Source organism: Folsomia candida, unplaced genomic scaffold, assembly GCF_002217175.1.
Source record: "Folsomia candida strain VU population unplaced genomic scaffold, ASM221717v1 Fcan01_Sc012, whole genome shotgun sequence".
Taxonomy (NCBI): domain Eukaryota; kingdom Metazoa; phylum Arthropoda; class Collembola; order Entomobryomorpha; family Isotomidae; genus Folsomia; species Folsomia candida.
The window spans coordinates 269,781-293,171 of record NW_019091204.1 but is presented as its reverse complement, the minus strand read 5'-3'; the positions used below and the strand labels follow the sequence as shown (position 1 = coordinate 293,171).

Here is a 23,391-nt window from a genome sequence, read left to right as displayed (position 1 = left end):
TGTGTATTCCTACATAAAAAAGTTCAAGGATTCCGAAAATGTGCAATTCAAGAAGCCAGCTGGTCGTCCGGCGAAGCTAGCGACCACTCGAGTGAAAAATAGAATTGAAAAAATTTTCAAAACCAAGCCATCAACGTCAGTAGCTGTAGCTGCCAGGAAAGTCAAAATTTCCAAAAGCTACCTGGGGGAAATTAAGGTCCATAAATTAGGAATCAAAGCAAGGACCAAAAAACCTGCACCAAATTACAAGCCCGTACAAGAAAGTCGGATCAAGGATTGCTGTCAAAAATTGTTGAAGAAAATGCGTGGAAAAGTAGTGATCCTGGATGACGAAACGTATGTTCCGGTTGACCCTTCAAATCTTCCAGGGCGTCATTTTTTTCATAGCTCGGATCCCTCTGAAGTGGCTTATGAAGAAAAAGTACGAAAAAAAGACAAATTTCCAAAGAAATATTGCATTTGACAATGCATCTCCAGTCACGGACATGTATCAGACCCGGTAGTTCTCGAAGGGAATATCAATCAAGATATTTATCTGAAAAATTGCGTCAAGGCTGGATTGGAAGCATTTATTAATAGGTTTCACAAAAATGATAAAGTTTTGTTTTGGCCTGACCTCGCCACTTGTCACTATGCAAAGAAAGTGACCGAGTACCTCAGAAAGAAAAATATTGATTTCGTACCAAAAGATATCAACCCACCTAATGTACCCCAACTCCGTCCAATCGAAAAATTCTGGGCACGTTCTAAGTCAGTATACTCCCGGCTTCAAGATGTGCCTGACACCTTTCGAAAATTCAAAGGACGATGGAAGAAAATCACCTCGGAAGTGGCAAAAACTTCGGGAAAAAATTTAATGAAAAATCTTCGCAAGAAAATCGAACTAGTCGCCAACGGGGGTGTGGCGGCCTTAGCTATTAACTAAATTATGTAGGTACGTATTTGGTATTATACATATGCAAAAAGTTTAAAATTCCGATAACTCATTGTGATTTTATGACCACATTTTCAGACCATTCCCATTCATTCCCGGACGTTCTTTAAGTATGTATGTGCATGCATTTAAATGTGGATACCCTCGTTAAACTGATGAGGGAGGGCATCATTAATACGACCAATTAATTCATTTACTCAGCGTGATTAGCCGTAATTTTTTTCTTGCACGAAATAGCTTAATTAATAGTTTATTCATGCATAAATGGCAACCGATCATTTGTACTGGGCGATGACATTCTTTCTTGTGGGATGCTACCAATGGGTCATTAAACTAATTGGTAGTTGAGCTACCAATAAATGATTGAGCTACGGTAGCTCAATCATTTAAATATTTAATCATTTCAGGAATGATGGTAAAACACATACATACTTTAAGTTTTACCGTTTGTTTAAGGATTTGTTTAGATTATTTACGCATAATCATGCATGTCAAGGAAAACGTGTACTGATCAATGTAGCATAATTAAATAGTTATTCTGTTTATGTAAATATCACAGAAGACTAAATCCACATTTTAAAACAACTACACAATTCGCGCAGACCTTTGTAATTTTGTAAAATACGATAATCTTATAAATTTAGTTGACCAACTTTTACAAATGAAAAGATGCCCTTGATCAGAGTGAACTATTTAAACTAGAAAAAATTTTCAAGCTGCTTAATTGTCCACAAAAAAATATAAGTTTACGGATTTTATAAAGTGCTCAAAAACTGCATAAATTTAAGTTTAAATATTCTGACAACAATTCCAATTTATTTTGCGTCGTAATCGACAAAATACAAATGTTAAAATAAAATTAACTTAATTAATAATTAATTAAAAATTTTATTGTGAAGCGTTTCTTCCACATTTTATGACTTGCAACAGAACCTATGCGTCAGAAAACAGCCATCATTATCATCCAAATATCCTGCAAATTTTGACCCCGCATGGAAACTGTCACGACAAGCGGCGTCCCTGTTGTATCCCATCACATAGCAGCCCGTGACGCCGTACCCGTCCCGACGGCAATCCGCTCGGTCGTCATATATCACGTTATCCAGGACGACCTTCGCATGCACAAATGTGGAGGATGCCACGAGAAGAAGGATAACCAAATATTTTGAAACCATTCCGACCAATTCTGAAATTTTAGAAATTAATATGTACAAATGTGTTTACAAGTATAATTCGGTATTAGAATTTGTGAGTAATAAATGCTCGCAAATTAATTTGCAATTCAGCCAGTTGAAATATTTAGATTTAAAGCACATAACACGCACGTAAAAAATTAAATTACAACATATGCCAACCGAGTCGGCCCAACTCGTTGAATTTTATTCAGGTGCAAGGTTTGCGTGCTAATACATAAGTACTTATCACAATTATGTAACTAAATGCGTTAAGTTTTTTCAAATAAATTTATTAAAATCCGATCAGGAATTTTTTTACAAGAGGCGGAGTAATTTTGAAAGTAAGGGGCTAACCTTCATACGCAAGATTTTTAACTAATGAATAATTTATGGATAACTTACAATGGAGGTATCCCGGCGTATGCAAATATATATCCTCTCAAATTTCTAGTACAAATAGAAAATTTTACTTTGATACGTGGTGGATCACGAAACACTGGAGGTGGTTGCGTATAGCTGTCTACTTCTTAACTGACTAAAATTTTTCGAGCCATGCTCCCCAATTCTATATGTATATATACATATATATATATATATATATATATATCTAAGGGTTATTCACTTGTCTTTAATGCGTCTTGTGTCCTTTAATGCTTAGAAATTCCTTGCCTATCGCTAAGAAGTCCCCACCTAATTATACATACATACACACAATAAATATTATTTATTTATGTACATACGTTTGAGTTAATCAGGTCGGGCTACATTACTTTAAGCATTTATAATGCATGCCGTTCTCAGGTAAGCACATAAATACATCTAAACCTTTTTTTCTATTTGTGTGCACGAGTTTTCCAAGAAGGGCGAGGTATGTAAATGAGGGGTCGATTTATTTCTGGACACAACTTTTTATAATTTTATCTAGAAGGTACATAATAAGTTTATGGAAAACCTTCATTTGACTGACTCCTATTTAGGAATGGGTTAGGGCACGCTTAGTTTCAGGTTTACATGAAATATGCACCTGCCCACACTGCTAAAAATATGGCATATTTAGTATACTAACGAGCTGATACCACTTTGGGGACGTTCGGAAACTTCATAACTCAAAGAGGGGTAGGTGGGTGGTAAGGGCCCAATGATATCGTGCTTATGTGACACACGTTCAAAGGGGGGTGGGTGGGTGTCCAAAAAAACGAAATTTTGGTCTAAATATTGGAATATGTTCATATATACGCATGTTTGCACATAGATACATATGTACATATCGCATTGTTATTACAGTGATTTGAATTTAAGCCCCCTCCAATGTTAATCAAGTGGGAAATTCTTTCCGGTTGACTTCGCAACTTCGCAATAATATCAAAATGAATACAACATTTTCGTTTGTAAATACAAGTTTCAATACGTTTCAAATAATAAATAATGACAAAAAAAATTGCTAAAATTGATTAAAAAATTGAATAATCATATCATAAATACATGCATAACAAACCATTTTATGGCACGAATAAATACAAAAAGTTGTGTACGTGGCCATTATGGCCCACGTACACAACTTTTTAAATCATTGGCCCATGGTGGGTAAGTAAATTATGCATGATCAAATAAAATCCTAAATATACTCATCCTGCATTCAGCAATGATGGATCACATCCTTTTCCTAGATACATATTTACTTATGTTTAACTGCTCATTTTAGTGTTTCATGGGCATGAAAGATTATTGCTTAAAATCAATTTTCGTCTAAACATGAAGATCTAAATCTTTGAATGCGCACAGGAAGAAATTCAATTTTTTTAAATGCTCCGCACGTGCTATCGTCATAGTTTATGCCGGATCAATTAAACAGATATTTGTACTCAGGCACCTTGTACATGCACATAAGCTTTCCTGTATCAAAACGCGTGTCTTTATTACTGCACTTCCCATGTATTTACACTCACAAAAATGATGTTACCCTTCTCAAAAGTAAATACAGTCTGAATTCTTCTAAATTAAGTAAATTATACTAAACCAAGTCTAACGTTAACTTGGTAAAGAGTAAAGTTTGCTCTGGATTTAGTACAGCTCACCTATTGATAGTTTATAATTAAGTGTATTTATTTACTTTTCAAAAGTGTAACAGTATTTTTAAGAGTGTGGAGAAAAATTTAGGAATATACATTTGCGCCAATGTTGTAATTAATTCGCAGTGCATCAAGTAACATCTACAAAGCTTCAACAGATTTGTTCTCTTGTTAAAGTGGCTTTTAGCTAAATACAAAATTTACAAACAGATTGAGAACTTACAGCAATTTATTTAAATGGAAACCATGGCAACGAGAGGAAACAAAGTAAAGGTTTTCAAATCCTTAAAGGAAACTAGAAAAGCAGAGGTGGCCAAAATAATTGGAGAAATTCCGGAATGGGCAACAGGCCAAATTTTACGAAGTTGTCCGGCAAAGTAAGTCGTAGAATTGGAACTTTACTCCGAATTTTATTTTACCAATAGATTTAATACCAGTTTTATTAGAGCATAAAATGAAAATAGTGATATTTTATTAGGTGGGATTATCCTAAATTCAGGCTGAACCACGTCCACGACGGGTACCTGATGATCACAAAGTTTGAAGTTGTAGGAGGAAAGACCGGAAGTGTGGCCTTCACGTCAAAATTTCTTCAGTCGGAGGCATTCAAAAAAGCAGAAGCTGAACAGAAGCCAATCATTTCAGAATTTTATACCAGAACGGCTGGCTCCGATGCTAAATCTGCCCTGGGAAAAATTGTGTCGTCCATGGTAAGATAGAAGAAATTAGTAGAATGCAAAAGTTTGCGAAATATTACGAAAATTTACTAGACCCTTTAAAACTATGCAGATCCCTAAGCCGACCGATAATTGTCAATACATCTGCACCTCGGATATCTGTCGAAATCCAATTGTGACCAACCACGCGGGATTTATGTATGTACTCAATTTTTACGAAAAATACGCAAGTTTCTTAAAGTACATACTTACAATGGAGGTCTCCCAACGTATGCTCACAGATTTGGACCAAACTAGCGTCAATCGATCACAAATATAATTAGTAGGAAATTTGCAAATGCAACTATCTGCCAATGCGCAGGTATAGCGGAGATATTCGCATCCAAACCGGGAAAAATGCGCAGTAAATTTGAAAATTGAAAAATTTGCCAGCCTTGGGGGTGCATTTTCTTCTCTTTTTATGCAAATATCTCCGCTAAACTTGAGCATTGGAAGATAGTTCCATTTGCAAATTTTCTATTAATTATATTTGCGATCGATTGACGCTAGTTTGGTCCAAATCTATAAGCATACGTTGGGAGACCTCCATTGTTAGTTTACGATTAAAAAATAAAGGGTTAAATTTCGTAGAAATCATAAGCTTATTTTTGCAACCGATTTTTGATGAGCAAATCGTTCTCCGCTTACAAATCTTGTAGTAACGGTCGTAACTTATTTTAGGATAAGCGGATACGAAAAAATGATGAATACCCCTAATATACAGATAGTATCATTAATTTTCCCAATTAAACCAATTTCATAATTGATATTGTGTATCTAAATAATATTTTGGGAAATTTATGAAAATATACTTTCATTCCTACACAGGTTCGAAGTGGATCCCAAAACTTTACACACCGTATCACGTAATTCACACGCATCTTCGCAACACTCTTAAAAATAATGTTACTCTTCTGAAAAGTAATTGCACTCTCAATTCTAAATTACAAATAAGTAAAACGTTAACATTATGTACTCTAGATTTAGTTCAGTTACTTAATTTCAAGCTTAACGTGCATTTCCTTACTTTTCAAAAGGGTAGCATGATTTTTAAACGTGCATCATACTAAAAATCGGTTAAACTTATTCAGGGTACGACTCCGCCGCTAAGGATAACCTTTACGCCTTATCGTCACACCCATTGACCGACCCAGAAACAGGAGAGACAAACAACGTTGGCCTTGACATGATTCCTACCACCAAATGGAAGGTTGTCAAGTATCCGCCTAAATTAAAGTCAAGTTCTCTGCAGGAGAGTTTGAAAAAAGGGAAAATCATAGGGTCGCACCCATGCCGGTACAAAGTCGAGGCTCCTTATCTCCATTCGTTCGGAATGTCGAAGAATTTCGTACTCTGGATTGACGAACCTTGCCACTTCAATTCTGCCCAGGCGATCAAGTTGGTGTTTAAAGGGTTCTGTCAGAGGGAAGTGATGGACTGGTATCCCAAGAGGAAGAATCAATTTTGTAAGTAACAGCAAATTTAAATGGTGTCAGGGGGCGTGGAATCTGCAGGGGCAACTTGGGACAGTATATTGCAGGATAGGGGAGGGATGGGTTTATATAACATGGGAAGATGATGGGGACATCGAGTTATCTTGAGGGCACGGTCCTTCTCTCCTCAAACTTCCGCGGCCACTGAAAATATTTTCTGTTTAGCACGATGACTTATCTGCAAAATCGTCACATTTTTTATCATTTCTTGACCCTAGGAACTTTTTAAGTTCTTCATAGCGAATATGTACAGTAGAATGTTGCCGATTTCTAAAAAAACACATCTCAAATTTTGACAGTTTTTGAAGCAGGAGATCTCATCTCAAGTTTAAGAAATCTTCAGAAAAATAATAACTGACAAAAACTGGCTTAAAAACTCACGGCCATTCTAATATTTAATAAACTTACTTATTCTATCACAATTAATTACATATCTCTTGTTTCAAAAGGCAAATATTTATATTCTGCACAACCAATTAAACTTGTAAATACCTAAATTTTCAGACATTTTCGACAAGAACACCCACAAAGTGGTCAAGACCGAAATATTTTCCAAAGATCCCTTCTTCTTCCTCCATATTTTAAATTGTTACGAAGAAAATAACCATTTAATCGTGGACCTCTTTAGCATGCGAAACATTCAATTTATGGACATCCAACTAGTTACCAAACTTCGGACCGGAAATGTCCTGAAGGATCCCGATTGTCCACGCCTTCTCCGTTATGTCATCCCCTTAAACACGATAGAAGACCAAATAGGAAAATTCCCCGAAAACAAAAATTTGGTTAAGCTTAATTCCACCGGAAAAGCGGTTCGGATCGGGGATAAAATTATTCTAGAACCGGAAGTCATTTCCGACCTGAAGATGGATTTCCCAACCTGGAATGAGCGATTTTACGGAAAACAGCTCCGCTTTTTCTGGGCCACGGGAGCATTTTGTGCTTCTCGGCATCAAAATAAAATCATAAAATTTGACCTGCACACGAGGAAATATATTATTTGGGACGCTGGTGGACATCAATACGTGGGTGAACCTACTTTTATAGGCAAACCTAACTCAGCACTTGAAGATGACGGTTTAATAGTTGTGACAGTGGTAAACTATACGGAAACGGATGAGAAGGATTTCGTTGTTTGGTTAGATTCCAAAAATTTGAAGGAAGTTGGCAGAGCTTATTTTGATTGTGAAATTCCCATCGGGATTCATTCAGTTTGGTTGTCTAAATAAGTGGTTAAATTAAATTGATGTCGGTTTAAAAATAAATCAGAATCCATTTCTTTAAAAGAGATATTTGCATGTTTTAATATACTCAGAATGATTTGTAACCTTTATGATGCAACACATCCTTCAACGTCATTACTACGAATGGTCAAATTTTTATTTCAATCATCATGTTTCTTATGGGTTGCATAAGTTTAATTGTAAGTTGTTGAAGTACTTATGTATGGCATATCTTGCATACGCAAGTAGAGGGTATCCATACTATCGGTATTAAAAGCACAAAGTTATTGTCAAGTTTACTTCTATCTATAAACCTCACAGGGAGATGCTATCAGAGATGTAAAATTGCAGAAATTATACTGCCTCTTAATTACTTATGGATCTATGTAGACAGTGCCCAAACTTGCGTGGCCCGGCCCTGGGAAGTTTTCCAGGCCCGGCCCCATGTGATCATTGGAATTTATGCAAAACAATTTAATTCCAAATTAAAACAATATGACAATAAGCATTTAAATAATTTTTAAATCAGTAAAGATATCCTGTTATTAAAGAATGATGGCTAATTGTTTCTTGATTAACATGTACATAGTGCAGGCTATCATGTGACCCCGAGACCTCGCTTCCTCTCTGATCCGTTACGTGTTTTATGAACGTACCTTACGTCAAATATACATTAATTTTGCATTCTCCATGAACTACTAACTATTACTCTATGAAGAGTGCTAATAAATGTTTATGATTCGTTCTGTTTTATGTAAATACTAAGTTTTATTGCGCATTTCAGTACATATGTAATTTATATCATTTACAAAATAATAGTATTCCACCAAATTTGGAGATAAATATGCATGTATTTATCTAGACATGCTCATGAATTCATGCATTACTACTTTCTTATGACGACGTGCAAACTTTCTTATGGCCAGCCCTCCACGCTTTGGATTGGCACTCCTTCGCATGGTAAAATGCTTTCTTACATTTTGCACAATGCTTAAACTTGACCGTGTCCGTCTCAACTTCGAGGCAACCCACCCCGTCACAGATTTTGTGGTGGGTATGCTCAAACTCTTTAGCGCTAAGTGGCAGTCCCATGCACATAGAGATTATCCAGGGATCAATCAGAGTTACCTGAAAGTATCAACACATACATACCTATAATTACACGTATACATAATAATAATAAATAATTTATTTATTGCATCATATCCAACAGCCTTTACACATTCAGGAATGGTTACATATTAGTGATAAATATAATTGAATGCATAATTACATATACATACGTACATACATACATATATATGTAATTTGTGATTTATTTATTAACCTCTTTTCACTTTAATACGTCATATAACGTATTTCAAAACATGTCCCAAGAGACCAAATACGTCATATCACGTATTTAAAAAAAATCCGTTGCATACCGAATTCGTCATATGACGGACCATCACGACTCTCTCTTGAGGACTAAATGTGTCATATCACGTATTTTTTTAAAATGCAGCTTCTTTAAAAATTGCTCAAAATCCGAGTGTTTCTCTGATATTTTGTGGAAAACTCGATGGTAAAAAGACTTTTTTGGATATTTTTCTTCACAAATTCTGGAATTTTCCCTATACCGACCAATGTTAAAAAGAGAAGTTTTGGTGATTTTCGCCAAAAAAATCAAAACTTGGAAACTGGTTGAAATAAACATTGAGTTTTTACAGAAACTCGTGGAAATTCAATTGGTTGCTACCAGATGTAGTTCTGAATTCAATATCGTGCTCAACGGAAATTTTAATCGAGATAAATAAAGTTGAAAGAGGAGGATTTTTGTTCATCTAAATTTGTGTCGTATGTAAAAGTTGTCGAGTGACAGATACATAGAAACAAAATTGAATTTTCGGGTGACAAGAAATGCGTATGTAGGCTTCAATTGATTTTCTTCAATTTTGACCAGGGATGCCCCAGGTACCTGGTAATTACCCAGTACCGGCCTTTTTGGGAATGCCCTGTACCCAACGGGTATTTTACCCGATTTACCCGCCCTAATAATTTGACTGTTAAATTTTCTTACTTGATGTTTAAAACCTTACAAAAAATCCCATGCATGGATTTCATTTTTACTTCACACAGAAGAATATATTTGTAAGCGTGAATGAAGGAATTATCAATTCTTACAATTAGACGCGGAAATTGCGGTACAAATTTCTAACTTGCTTTATATGTCCCATCTGTCATACATAATCTTATCGACATTTTTAATCATTTGTAAACTTGTGCAATTTTTAGAAATTGTTGAAAAAATTAGAAAAATAAAACCCAACTAACCTTCTTCTTATAACCCGCAGGGAGGTTGTACAGGCTGAGTATATGTTTAGCTTGGGAGGCCAAATCGGGTCCGACCACATTGTTGGACCAATCTTCGTTCTTTCCGATTTCTTTAATTACTTGCAGGAAATCTGGGTCCAACCTTTTTATATCAGGGGTCAGGGTATGGTCAGCCAGATAGTCCAGCATCATCATAAGTCCGGCCCAACAATCTGGCCAGAGCCTCCATCCAACTGTTAATCCTCTACAGATCGTTTTCAGTTCATCTATGTTGCCAAGGACAATACCCATTTTGACACGTTTGGGACGATCGTGCAACCCGAACAGGTAGGGTTGATAGTTTTCAGCGACATATTGTCCTCTTTCCTTGTTGGACAGGTGAACCAAGTCAGGAATTATTGCCTCGAAGGATGCCACGTCTCTGTTAAAATTTCCCACAGCCTTCAAATATTTTTCAGACTTCATTTCGAAAACGTATCTTTCGTCATCGCTGCCGTCATCACTGTAGGAATCGCTCATGGTGATGGGTCTACGTATTTTGTAAATTTACGTATAGTAGCACTAAAATTTGTAGTAAAATTTACGAGTCCACAAGATAAATATATAAATAAATTATATCTGAATATATTTGCATTTATTTATACATAGGTATGTGCATCATATTACATATATACGAATTTTACACTCTTAAAAAGCTGGGGGAGTAAGTTCTATGCATACTCGGTACTAGTATTGACTTTGTAATAACTTGGAACCCGATTGGTCGTACTTTGTGACAAAGTGGTAACAGCGTTTCCAACCGGTGATTCCCGTTATTCGCAGCGCCGATAAAGTCACATCTGTACTCTCGTCGGCAATTATTTAATACCAGTTTTCTAAGAGTGTAAATAATCTTACCAGAAAATAACGTACTAAATTGTATGAGCTCGACGATTTCTGTAGCTGAGAGAATGAGGAGAATGAGTAAAATGTCGGATTTTATTACATAACTTCACCACTCAACAAAGAAACCTTTGAACTCATGTACTACATAAATACTTTAGTCAAGTTGTAATCTAATCGTTCATTTGATTACTGCACAGCTTAAGCTAAACATTTCCCCTCAAATTTTCAACTGCACAAGAGATTGGCAGATTGGAATAACTTCAGTCTGTAATACTTTGCTGGATGCATACAGACCTGCATATGTATGTATATACAATAAGATCGGTGCGTTTATTCCGCACACAATGCTGCATGACGATTGCATGTATTGATCTTCATTTGAGTATAAAACTGTATTCGCAGAGAATATGTTTATGTATGTATATGTTATTTGCAGAATTTTGTTATTATATATGTATACATTAATTTGGAAAAAGCTAAGCGCCTGACGATTGTATAAATGTACGTATTTATGTCCATACGTGTATATGTGAACGTGACCTGCGACAGTTGTTGCCAACGCGACATGTTATCTGAATATAATACTGCGTAAGTAGTCATTTTCAAAATCTAACAATCTTGTAAGTGACGTTTCATATTTATTAGATGGCTACGAGAGAGACTTGGGTAAATTTGCATCGTTCCAGATAAGAAAAATGTGACCATTCACAATACTATATTTGAAAAAATGCATACATTGCATATGTGTGCACGAACGTTGAATTATTGTGCATAGTATTTATTCATTGAAGCATTGGATTGTACTCGGAGAGAATAAGAAATGCAGATAAAATGTATTGTGTAAAACGCAGAAGGCTATTATCATTTTACATACATACATACATTCATTCAAAATCTGATCGACCAGCGCCGTACAAAAATTGGAATAAGTCGAATTTTTACGTTTTTGAAAAATCTGTCATAAGAACAATGTTAAAGTTTTCGGAATTCATTTATTAAGTCTCATTATTATGCAAAAACATGAACACAACATAATATGTACCTAATCATTGCATGTTTATATTGATGCAAATAAAAATAATCGAGGAAACCCTCAAGGTAGAAATAGCTTGTTTTCCGCATCCTGTCCCGAAATTTGCAATCTATTTTCTTCGATAACTATGTACGTAAGCACTTTTGAGCGTCATTACATTTATCCAAAGTAGTTATTTAAGAAGATTGAGCAATATTCATTTGTATTTTTATGTAAATATGTATGTACAATGTACTAAATGTATTGGCTAGCGGTCCACATGAATGAAACCATATTTTGTATCGATTTACAGTAATCGAGAATAATTGTGTTTTCTTTTGACGTTTAAATGCCAAAACTAAGTTTACATACATAAAAAGAGGATGTAAAATTAATTGGAATTCATTTTCATGATGACACGTGTAGAACCAAGTACAGATATTCTATTGCAATGCATACTAGGGAATAACATCAAGAAGCCAAAGGCCACAATAATTTTTAAACATGCAAACCTGAATTTAAAATTGTCGAGATGCTGCTCTTTCCAATGGATTTTTTCTTATTCATCGCAGTGTCATCGTGTTACTTGTGCTCAGGTGCGTGGCGCGATGTATTTCTTGATGCCGACCTCACCTTCATATTCGCTCCAAAGTGTTCCAAAATGGTCGACAAGGACGCCGATTGGTCTCACTTCAAGGCAGTGATCGCCGGTAATCCGTTCACTCCTCTACGCCACATCGTGATTTGCCACACGCAGTCTGATTTCCTCCCTCCCGACTGGGGGAATACTTTGCAGGCGTATGTTTATCAGAAAACGGAAAAATCCTTGCGATTTAAATCGGTCTTTGTCAGACTTGAAGCCACCCCACAATCTACGGCGGTCTCTGGATATATAAAATGTGAATACTTAATCATCATCCTAAGCGAAATATTTCGACAAGAATACATATTTGGTCGCACTGTTCGTGACCGTGATGCAATATGCTTTAAACGAGCCGCACAAATTGTAGGTTCCGCGAAACTTATACTTCTCGAGGGTAGTCACACCTTACCCGATGTCTTCATTCCGTGCTTGACGTGCAATCCAATCACGTTCAAGCAACTAAAAATCTTATCATTTTCAAGTATTCGACAGTCTTGGGACGCTCAGAACCGAGATATGCGAAAATATCTGGCCTTCTTTCAAGGCTCTATAAACGTAACTTGTGGCCCATTTCACCGCGGATATTTAAAATCAGAATTTCCAGAATTCTGCCCTGTGGCAACAATTGCGGAAAAGTATAATCTGACCTTATTACAGGACACTGGTCACCATAAGCTTTTGTTTTCCCTTAGAAGTTTCGGCCTTGTCATTTTTCCACGCTTAAACAACATTGGGTTACGAGATATAATTTACGTGGTTAGGTTCAACTCTATCAACTTCGTAACGGTTACCAACCCGCCGATTATGGCGGGTGGAATTGAAACTTTCGTTTCTCCGTTTGACCCTGAAACGTGGGCATGCTTGTTAATCAGCGTCATTTCGGTGGCGATATTTTTGACGTGGTCAGGATGGAAAAATGGAGATAGCCTGTCATCCTTCGCTGGGACCATGGTAGATAAGATCATCACCGTAACCTGCGTGTTCCTCGGATATGTTGGCGATTCTACAGGAAAGGAGTATCGCTCGAGGAAAATCGTTATAATGCTCATCACTTTATGGCTGTTTGGAAATTTCATCCTTATGACCAACATTTATCAGGGTTCGATATATTCACTATTGACTATTCTCGTTCCCCCACAGACTCCCAGCGGGGTAAAGGACTTGCTAAATTGGGACATTCCTCTAATTGCGATGGATACAGTGTATCATCCCATCACCAAGACGCATCGGTCATACATTCTAGACCATATTATACCCGAGCTAATCTTCGCAAGTAGGAAGAATTCGAAATTGATTAATTTCGTCACAAAATTTGGATCAAAGGTTTTGTCCATCAATGACGCACCGGTTTCAAATATGGTGGATAAAACCATTTTAGAAAATTCGAGCCGAACCCATCACACAATAGCGTTGCTTGGTGCTGAAGAAACTTTAGCGGATGTGATGAAACAAGTTAAATTTTTCGGAAACCGTCGCGGAGTACAAAACAAGGGTGACTCTCCGTTCAGAATTGTAGAGGTTAAGGTTGGGATCCGAAATTTGCTCGCTCCCTACTTCGCAAAGGAGTGGGGACGCATGCGCGAGGCTGGCTTGAACCAGATGTGGAAGAAGGTGCATCGGACGAGCTTGTTTTTAGAGGTCAAGGGGAAACATTTGAGGGGCAAGAAATATTTTGAAGCTGTACAAACTCTGTTCGGGAATCCCAAAGAGACGGCGCCATTGCATGAGTCGACACCTGTCTCTGTGGAGTTAATGAGACCCATTTTTGGAATTTGTTCAGTGATAATGGCGCTTGGGGTGGTAGGATTCTTGGCAGAAAATAGACGCGTTACTATTTGGAAAACCGTGTCATCCAAGGGGGGCATATTTGCATTCTGGTGCAAGTTGTAAAGAATTGTGTTAACTGTGCAGGCTTTCCAAGGAGAATTACATAATCTCTATTTCAACCGTCCACTAAGCCGCAATGAATATTGAAATAATAAATTCTATAAAAATGTTACCGCGTTTAGTGTTTTCAGAAAACGAAGAAATTTTTTGAACTAAAATTCTTGATAAATTTCCTAAATTTGAATTTGCAGCATTATTTTTATCCAGGACTGTTTGACCACCAATAGCTTTAGGATTGTTTGCGATCACCCTTAAATAGGCATGTAGCAGAAGTACGTTATTTGCCGAGTGTATGATAAAATCGTAGATTAGGATGCTGCCGTGCAAAGTGACGAAAAATATTAGCAAAATTCTGCAAATCAAAATATATGTTGGTCCGATAAGTGTCACATTTCGAAACATGAAGTACGTGGAGTCAATTTTTGGCAGGAGGATGGGAATACTGCAGAGTATGAGGCAGGCCGGAATTGGAGATGGAATCATGGCGTGAAGCAACACTCCGATCAGTTTGGGTTCAATTTTGAGTCCTTCGGAATTGAAAATTATGAAAAATTATTTCAAAAATATCAATTTAAAAGTTACATTCGTAATACGAATTTCGTATCAACAGTCAAAATGATGTGGTAACAAATCAACTCCGTACGAAGACTTTTGATTATCCTTACTTAAGACATTACTCCACATTAGAACAAAAATTATAGATGGGGTCCCGAATTTTTTGCTCCGAACTTTAACCCTCGTAACAAGTAACTCGATTAGTCAAAAAACATTAAATCCCATCAGTCGTTATTAAGGGGTGAAAACCCCTTTATGGAAACGTCTTGTCTGTCCGTCCGTCCGTCCGTATCCACGATAACTTTAGAACGGATTCGAATTTCGACATTTGGTTTTGGATAACGTGTTTCTATTTTTGGGGACGGGATGACTTCGAAGATGGGCGTTGTAGGTCATAAGGTCATGGCGCCACGGTGATGACGCCAACGGTCAAAGGTGTCGAATTTTTAGTTTCCACCGTTTTGGACGTATTTTTGGATGGGGATTTTAGAAATCGTCATCATTTCGACGTGCGATGACCGTGTGACCGTGTAGACGACGCCAAGGTCAAAAATTGCCGAACTTTTTGTTGCCACCGTTTTATACTTATTTTTTGGCGGGAATTTCAGAAATGGCCATCATTTCGACGTGCGACGACTCCATGACCGTATGGGAGGTGTCGAATGTCGAAAAATGACTTTTGTCATGTGGGGTGCCTATTGAAAGGTATTGTCGTGTACGTTTGAACTACGCGGGTGGGGGTATAACAACGGGGCAAAATGAGACGTGGGGTGATATGATACAATGACGAGAAAGTGCAGAAAGACGTTGTGGGCGTGCCACAGACATTTCCGTGTGTTTTCACCCCTTTGCTACATTTCGTTTGTAACGGTTGATTTTTTTAAAATTGAAACCCGAGATTATTCCAAACCCTTCTGGCGAGACGTTTTAACCAAAAAAGTCATTACGCAATTTGTTACCACATCATTTTACCTTTTCTTCCAAAGAAGCAAACCTTACCATGTTTCATCACAATTTTTTTCAACCCTTGCAAATTTCCGAACACGAAACACACCTCATCCACTTTACCCACCGCGATCGCGATAATCACCATGTCGAGGGAGCAAACGCAAATGTTTAGCATTAAGAATATTCCGATCTGAATGTTGAAATCGGGATCCTTCTCATACGCCAATATCTCGCGTAGCACGATGAACAAGCTGAACATATGGAAACCAGAGAGAAGAATGGACATTGCGTACCAAGGAATCAGCTTAATTTTCGAAGTTGGATGTGCCTTCCAGGACGATCTATCCCACTCGAAATATTGTGGGTACAAGGATCCACTAAATATAGTGAAACGTTGGAGAGCATCGTACGCCGTGAGGGTGGGGGCGAGTTGAGAGAGTCGCATTTTTAAGCGATTCATGGTGACTAAGAGGTTTGTCTTAGAATACTGACTGGATAGATTAGTTGGATAGCTTTTGTTTTCTTCTGCGGACAAAAGTTGAAATTTATGACATGATGGATATCAGAACTAAAAATTGGATTGGATAATCTGCACTCTTAAAAATTTTGTGATACGATTGTTACCGGTAGAGGTGCTTTGAAATTCTACAACTTGGTAACACAATGTATTCTAAGGGTTAAAAAATCCCTGAGGTCTGGACAGGATTTAGCCTTTGTAAATATGTTATCTACCCTTCGGTGATAAATTAGTACCGAAGTAGTACAGTAGAATTCCAGAGTATCTCCCAGCGGCGTAGCCAAGGGGGGCGGCTAGGGGGGCTTGAGCCCCCCCCAGAGCCCGAGAAATAAAAAAAAAATACTTAAAAAATAAAAAATTGCAAAAAAATTGCAAAAAAATTAAACAATCAAAAAGTGAGTTGCGGCCTAAGTTATATGTTACATATTATGGGAATTCGTTATTACTTCGTAGCCTTAGTATTTTTTGAATCGAAAAATCAGTTACGACAGCTAAGAAATTTTGCAAGCGTCGTAAAGCTGTACTAAAAAATCATGCTACCCAGATAACAATTTGAGATTTCGCTGTGAATTCCCTATCGAGTTCGCAACGAAATGTCCGCCGATTCGCTAGCGAATTCGTGGAAAAATCATGTAGTTTTTGCGACTTTACTTTTTCAAAGCGTTGACGTAAATGGAGCACGGCTGTCAATATTTCATGGGGGACGTAATTTTTTTCGACTAGGTTATAAGTTATGCTGCCATAAAATGCAGATTATTGGGCGATAGTTTTCATCACAATGGGCTACTTCGATATGATTTTCATTTAGCCCGAGTTATGTTGTTATACTCCCTTGCATAATTTTAAAAAGTAATTGAAGTTATCTCGTGAAATTTGAGAATAGTCAGTCTTTTTCTGGTAGGGGTGTTCCGGAAGCAATGCAGCTTTGGTAAAATGCACATATAAACTAAACCAATGAATTTATTCAGGCGAAATTTTGGTCAGAAAGGGACAAGGGTTAAAGCTAATTACTTTTGCTTCGAATGGCCCATACATCACCTTCCGCCCAATTTAGGGAAGCTTTTGTCGGGCGCTTCCCATTAGTGCTTCGCCACTGTTTTTGGTCCTATTTTGGGATTTTTGACCACATGTGGTGAAATAAGTCCAAATTTTTGACTGAATTTTTTGGGTTATAATATTCTTTCCTGGATAAAAACTCAAATTGTTCAATAGCTCATGTATTTGGCAAATTTGCGAACGTTGTTCACCCCTTCCATGTTAATTACATTTGATCCGTTTATAGGCGGAACGAGATACATTGGCTTAGATTTATTTTCCAGTTTTGCATATATATTTTTCTTGAAATTGTGAGAGTTGTACTATGTCGAAATAAAAGCATTTTAATTGTCTAGGCAGTAACTCGTGTTGTACAACACGACCAATTTTGATTACTTCAGGTTAGGTGTTTTTTCTGCCATCTGGCTTGCTACTTTTATTTTACTCTTCACTGTATTTATAAACTTATAAAACCTTCTAGGATTTGATGTCCAACTTCCAAGCTTTAAAATAATGTATGGTGTTAGGTGACAACTTCAAGTACTTAAGCGAATTTCGCTCCGACATTGCAAATTTCTGTTTGTACGAAGTTTATTACTTTCGGGGCTGCCACACGAATGGACCGAGCAAATATTTTGTTGCGATTAGTAGTTTTTTGCAGCTCATACCTTAGTATGGACTGGTCACTGATTGAAAGTGTCAAGGTTGCCCCTACTTTTTCAAGCACTTAAAAACTAATTTTGGATATGTAAGAAAGCATATAAATTTGAAAATTTGATAAACTTTCTAAAACTGCAAACAGAATTTGATTACCTCTTTTCGTTAAAAAATGACAGCACAAAATCTAGAGGAAGTGCAAAAATTAGTTTGCCACTCGGTCAAAAAAGTGTTTTTCTGGAATCGGAAAAAGGCTCCTGACCACCGCATTTTTCAAGGGATGCACCGGACAAAATTAATCATATGCTATACAGATATAAGGATCGTGAAAATGCAAAATATAAAATTTTGCCTTGTCGACCTGTCAACCAGCAGACCAAAACACTGACGAGAAACATGAAAAAACTTTTACAGAAAACCCCAACGGATCCTTGAGGGCTGCACCCAGACAACTAAAAATTTCAAATACCTATCTTCGGAAGATCATAGCCAATAAGTTGGGCTTCAAAATTTGCAACATTATTACCGCGCTAAAATACAATGAAGATAAAAAATCCGGGCTAAAACAATTTATGGAAAACTTGTTGAGAAAATGTTAAAATCGACTCCCAGAAGTTTCTCGTCGTGGATCATGAAAACTACTCGTTGACCTCGAAGCGTCAATTGTGTGAAGTTCTGCTCATGCAGAAGTAAAAATGACGTTCGTTCGAAATATAAATTCAAAACCAAGGAAAATTTCCAATAACATACATAAAATGGCTGACGACAGACAAAAATGGGAGTGTCTCAAATCCATTCGTTTCTACGAAGAATATGAACTTTGCACTTTATTTGAAAGAGTTTGTCATCAAGAGATCGACCCCCTCTATCCAAAACAAGCGCGTTTTATTTTGGTCTAACATGGGTACGTGCCACAATACCAAAATAGTGACAGAGTACTTTCGAGGGAAAAAAGTCGATTTTGTCGAGAAAAAGGGAACGCTCCAAGCGTACCTCAGGGTCGACCAGTTGCAAGATTTTGGGCATAAATTAAGAAATAATACTCTCATGAAGAAACGGCACCTAAAGATTTCGAAAAATTTCGGCGGGTTATGGAGAAAACCATCATAGAAGTTGATGAAACGAGTGGCGAAGCGCTCATGGGAGATGTGCGACAAAATCTTCTCTCCACTGGTACCGAAGGTGTATTTGGACCAATGAAGGATTAGAAAACTTCCGTCTGGTCATCGTTAGTATTGCACAAAAGTTTCATTACATTTGATTCGTGCATTCATTATCTACAGGTCAAAATAACTTGACACTTTCAATCAGTGACCAGTCCATAGTATTCAACAAATTTGTTCTTTTTTAAAGTGAACACAGCTCAATTTCTTGCAACCCTGCTTGCTATTTGTTCGCTGGTATTTGACCTCATTTTTGAACGGATAGAGATATCGACTCCGGTTTTAAGATTTTACTAACAATGCAAGTCTTTTACGTGTACAACTCAGAACTGGTTGGGACCAATTTTATTTTGTTCACCACAAAAAATAAGCATACCCGTATTTTTTCATTTTTCATAATGCGCTAATTTGAGCGCGAGGCGCGAATTTTAAAACATTTTTCAGCCAAAACCTCGGTTTTTAAAAATTCTGTAAATTTTCGAATTTTAGCGCGAATCCAAAAATTCGAAAACATGGCCTTTCAGAATGACTTACTTGACTTGTAAAAAATCCATATGCATTATGTTTTGGAAAATTAAAAATTTGAAAGAGTCTATAATTTTAATGAATTTCAAAGTCTGGGAAAAAAAATTGAAATTCATATTTCGAGACAATTTGATTTTTCATAAGTGAGGTAAGTCATTTTGAGTAGACATGTTTTCGAATTTTTGGATTCGTGCTAAAATTCGAAAATTTACAGAATTTTTAAAAAGCGAGGTTTTGGCTGAAAAATGTTTTAAAATTCGCGCCTCGCGCTCAAATTAGCGCATTATGAAAAATGAAAAAATACGGGTATGCTTATTTTTTGTGGTGAACAAAATAAAATTGGTCCCAACCAGTTCTGAGTTGTACACGTAAAAGACTTGCATTGTAAGTGTGTGGACTACAATACTCACCCTATTTCGAATTTGGGGCAAATTGATACCCTCGGATATATGCATTTTACCAACGATGCATTACTTCCGGAACACCCTCTAGGTGAAACTAGAGGTGCACCAAATGCCCAGTTGAACCGAGTTCGGCTCGGTTCAACTGAGCTTGAGTGAGCTAATAGTTAGTGGTTTCTGACGCTTAAAGCTTGGATATGTGTACCGATGAATCTATACCCTGTGTTAAAGCGATGGGAGTGAGGGAAATTTTAAGCCTAAAAAGGGTAATTTAAATATTTTTTGGCTGGCCCCCCCAAGGCCCAATCCTTGCTACGCCGCTGATGGTAAGATTTGATTGTTTTTACACTCTCCGAAGTGTGGTAATGATGTTTTAATGACCATCATTACTGTCGGGTTGGTAATTGTGAATTATACCAAAAACGGTAATTATTTGTTTACCGAATTTTATTATTAATAAAGTTTTTGGTTCACTACGGGTTGATAAATTCGCTAAGATTAAAATCGGTAAGCTAAAAATACCAAGCGGTATGTATTCATTACGAAAAAAGAAAACTGTATAGTACTGCCCCATAATGAACACTTTATTTTCCGGGTAATGTATTTGAATCTTTATGCGGTATTGCCATTCTACCGCACTGGTATTTATTTTTCACAATTCAAGTAATGAAAGAAGTTGCGCACTCTCACACGACAAACACCACGAGGAGGACAAAATGGGCGACAAAAAAGATAAATTAATTCGTGTTTCGAATTCTTTACATCAAAAGAAAGCAATAGTGAGCTCCAATAACTACGAGGAATTTCTAACAAAAGGTAAGTCAGCATGATTAATTAGATAAATATAATTCGCAAGTGAAAAAATTGATAAGATTTTGTTGATTTAATTAATTCAATGCAGATTATCTCAATTAAGTTATTAATTTAGCAACTTTATTTTACAGTTAGAATAAAGTTTGAGCTTGCTGACGACATCCAGATACTTATCGAAGACGACCAAGGTGCCGAGATTGATGCGGATGTGTTTCCAATTTTATGGGAGGAAGAAAAACCGAATATTACATTTCGAATTCAAGGCGAGGACTTTACAGTAAGCGCAATTCAGGACGCCGGTTCCAGTCCTCAAATTTATTATTGTAAGTACTACATAGATAAGTAATACCTCCAGGAATTAATATATGACCTGATAATTAATAATAATTAATAATTTTGTAGTGCCAAGTCCATTGTGTTCACCGGCGCCATCACCAGTTTCGCCATCATTAGGACTTGGTGACGTTGATGTATTTAAGCAGGTAAACAGTTCATCAGCTCAATATATTCTAACAAGTACATAGTAACTACAATTTTTGATTTTTTTCGATATTAGATATTAGAGGAATATGTCGAGAAGACGCCGCGTTTGGCGAATCTAATCTTGGAGTGCAGAGAGAAGTCCCTCGTCGATAACTCAGCGGCGGCAATAATTGTTAACGAGTTTGTGTCGAAATTGGTAGACTTAAAAGGGTAATTATTTTTAAATAAGTTCCTTGCTGTTTGTAAATAATATTTTCTGTTATGTAGTAACTCACCATGCACTCGAGACCAGATATCTTTTGCAAAGGCGATTGTTGAAATTCTGCCTTTCTGGAAATATCCGGGAACGCCAGACGGAATTGTAAATTACTATTGCAAATAAATTTTCGTAACAATAATTACTAAAAAAATTATTCTAAAAGTGTCTTGTGTAAATTGCAGGATATTCTTTATGATGAAATTAACCGGTCTGGCCTAATTCAACAACGACTCAAGTGGATTCACAGAAACATTAGGAAACCGGAAGTTGATACGAGGCGTCGGAAAAAAGAAGAAAGTCAAGGTGGCCCAAAGCCAAAAATAGCGAAAGGCGCAGAGGAGGTTTTCCCCAACTTGGAATTAACGGCGGCCCTAAATTCAAGCACTAAAAAAGGTGAAATTGTATCACTCATGAAGGAAACTTTTGAACACAGAAACCAGATAAGACGGTCAAACGATCAATCAGTGCTACGTGTGTACTCAAAATTTGCGGAATGTTCCTACTTGGTTTGAATTATTAACTTAATTTTAATAATTACGCATGTCATAAATATACAATTAATACTTCTGTTCAGGTTAATTTTGAGTTTTCGCTAATGTTTCCTGACCTTGAACAAAACTTTCTAAACACGTGGCCGGAATTTGCTGACCGATTGATTGCGCACTGCAAAACTTTAAGTAATTCGCCAGCCCTATTGAAATTCGCAAACAATAATTATGGTAAGTGTTTCCGTAAATCTAATAATCATAAATTTCGTAAATAAATTGCTAACCACTGTTTTGTTGTCACAGATAATTGGGACAAATCAATAGCAGCTCTATTTGTTCTGTTACACCTTATTCCTCCAAGCGCTCAAGGGAGAGGGAAAGGGGGACGCTGTAAAATTGACGACGCAAAGTTAAAGTTGGTTACTTTTTACCGGGTAAGCGCGGGAATAATTTAAGAGGGTCAGCTAAACGATATGGGACAGTTTTAATAAATATGTGTTTAAATAGGCTGAAACGCCCTTGAAATCAATTGTGGACACTTGGAATTTTGAGACTTCCCAACCAGCGCTCATTGTACTAGGCGAGGACCACTCCAATTTGACGTCCTTCTACATAATTTGTGATCGAATCCTCCTCCCAATCAACGCAAGAACTTCAACCGAGGCAATCGATTCCCTATTTAAGGCTCATTACGTAATTGGAACAGAATACGACAAAAATTTGACCGGAATTTGGAAGTTTATTCAAGTACACATTTTTCAACTTGAAACAACTACTCAGCTATCAAGAAAAGTGAAACAAGTGTTCCAGCAAATTTCTACTTATCTTCAAACGTCAAATTCCTCGACAAATTAAAATGTATACTTGTGGTCCATGTGGAAAAGTATTTTGTAAATTTAGAGAGATTATAGTACATTTTAGGTGCATTCATAATTACGGTGAGGCAAATTTTCCAGCTACAATATGTCCTAAACAGTCTTGTAGCACACAAATATGTACATGGAGTGGATTGTTGAGGCATTTTAAGTCCCACGAAATTGTTTTAGATTCTGAAAATTATGATAAGAATTTTGAGGAAAATTTAACTCCCTCACTTAATTTAGTAGATCCAGTCTTAGATGACGTAGGTAATGATCCCAATTTAACTGAATTTAATGAACAAGCAGATATTACTACCAATTTAGGAATTAACGTAAT

General features: G+C 36.8%; 3 protein-coding genes and 2 long non-coding RNA genes across 7 annotated transcripts; 2 read left to right on the top strand and 3 right to left on the bottom strand.

Moving 5' to 3' along the window:
- Positions 1-1,716: 1,716 nt before the first annotated feature.
- LOC118437152 lies at positions 1,717-2,792 on the bottom strand. Its single transcript, XR_004835905.1, has 2 exons — positions 2,512-2,792; positions 1,717-2,120 (listed from the first exon to the last, which is right to left on the bottom strand). It is a non-coding gene; the product is annotated as an uncharacterized LOC118437152 (long non-coding RNA).
- A 1,465-nt stretch (positions 2,793-4,257) lies between these two features.
- LOC110855460 (beta,beta-carotene 9',10'-oxygenase-like) lies at positions 4,258-7,657 on the top strand. Its single transcript, XM_022103868.2, has 6 exons — positions 4,258-4,555; positions 4,657-4,888; positions 4,968-5,053; positions 5,723-5,760; positions 5,986-6,360; positions 6,892-7,657. Exons 1-6 carry the CDS (start codon positions 4,416-4,418, stop codon positions 7,614-7,616), a joined length of 1,596 nt encoding a protein of 531 aa, XP_021959560.2. The 5' UTR covers positions 4,258-4,415; the 3' UTR covers positions 7,617-7,657.
- A 707-nt stretch (positions 7,658-8,364) lies between these two features.
- Positions 8,365-10,934, bottom strand: LOC110855458. 3 transcript variants are annotated; one of them, XM_022103866.2, is made up of 3 exons: positions 10,836-10,934; positions 9,924-10,452; positions 8,365-8,738 (listed from the first exon to the last, which is right to left on the bottom strand). In XM_022103866.2, the coding sequence occupies exons 2-3, from the start codon at positions 10,440-10,442 to the stop codon at positions 8,505-8,507; spliced, it is 753 nt and encodes a 250-aa protein (XP_021959558.1). In that variant the 5' UTR covers positions 10,443-10,452; positions 10,836-10,934; the 3' UTR covers positions 8,365-8,504. The 3 variants fall into 3 exon arrangements, with proteins under 3 accessions (XP_021959558.1, XP_035711855.1, XP_035711854.1); XM_035855962.1 differs by having other exon boundaries at positions 10,821-10,919; XM_035855961.1 differs by having other exon boundaries at positions 9,924-10,484; positions 10,821-10,859.
- A 9,601-nt stretch (positions 10,935-20,535) lies between these two features.
- Positions 20,536-23,078, top strand: LOC118437216. Its single transcript, XM_035856100.1, has 9 exons — positions 20,536-20,967; positions 21,096-21,287; positions 21,367-21,446; positions 21,521-21,657; positions 21,715-21,808; positions 21,889-22,212; positions 22,281-22,425; positions 22,498-22,628; positions 22,702-23,078. Exons 1-9 carry the CDS (start codon positions 20,766-20,768, stop codon positions 23,047-23,049), a joined length of 1,653 nt encoding a protein of 550 aa, XP_035711993.1. The 5' UTR covers positions 20,536-20,765; the 3' UTR covers positions 23,050-23,078.
- On the bottom strand, positions 21,282-22,626 carry LOC118437217. Its single transcript, XR_004835949.1, has 3 exons — positions 22,314-22,626; positions 21,723-21,816; positions 21,282-21,648 (listed from the first exon to the last, which is right to left on the bottom strand). It is a non-coding gene; the product is annotated as an uncharacterized LOC118437217 (long non-coding RNA).
- Positions 23,079-23,391: the final 313 nt, after the last annotated feature.

Coding starts and splice junctions, on each gene's coding strand:
- LOC110855460 (XM_022103868.2), top strand. CDS start 4,416: ATGGAAACCATGGCAACGAGAGGAAACAAAGTAAAGGTTTTCAAATCC. Junction 5,761..5,985: donor AACTTTACACACCGTATCAC/GTAATTCACACG, acceptor AAACTTATTCAG/GGTACGACTCCGCCGCTAAG. Junction 6,361..6,891: donor CAAGAGGAAGAATCAATTTT/GTAAGTAACAGC, acceptor CTAAATTTTCAG/ACATTTTCGACAAGAACACC.
- LOC110855458 (XM_022103866.2), bottom strand. CDS start 10,442: ATGAGCGATTCCTACAGTGATGACGGCAGCGATGACGAAAGATACGTT. Junction 8,739..9,923: donor CTGCGGGTTATAAGAAGAAG/GTTAGTTGGGTT, acceptor TGATACTTTCAG/GTAACTCTGATTGATCCCTG.
- LOC118437216 (XM_035856100.1), top strand. CDS start 20,766: ATGCGGTATTGCCATTCTACCGCACTGGTATTTATTTTTCACAATTCA. Junction 21,447..21,520: donor ACGTTGATGTATTTAAGCAG/GTAAACAGTTCA, acceptor TTTCGATATTAG/ATATTAGAGGAATATGTCGA. Junction 22,426..22,497: donor ATTCGCAAACAATAATTATG/GTAAGTGTTTCC, acceptor TTGTTGTCACAG/ATAATTGGGACAAATCAATA.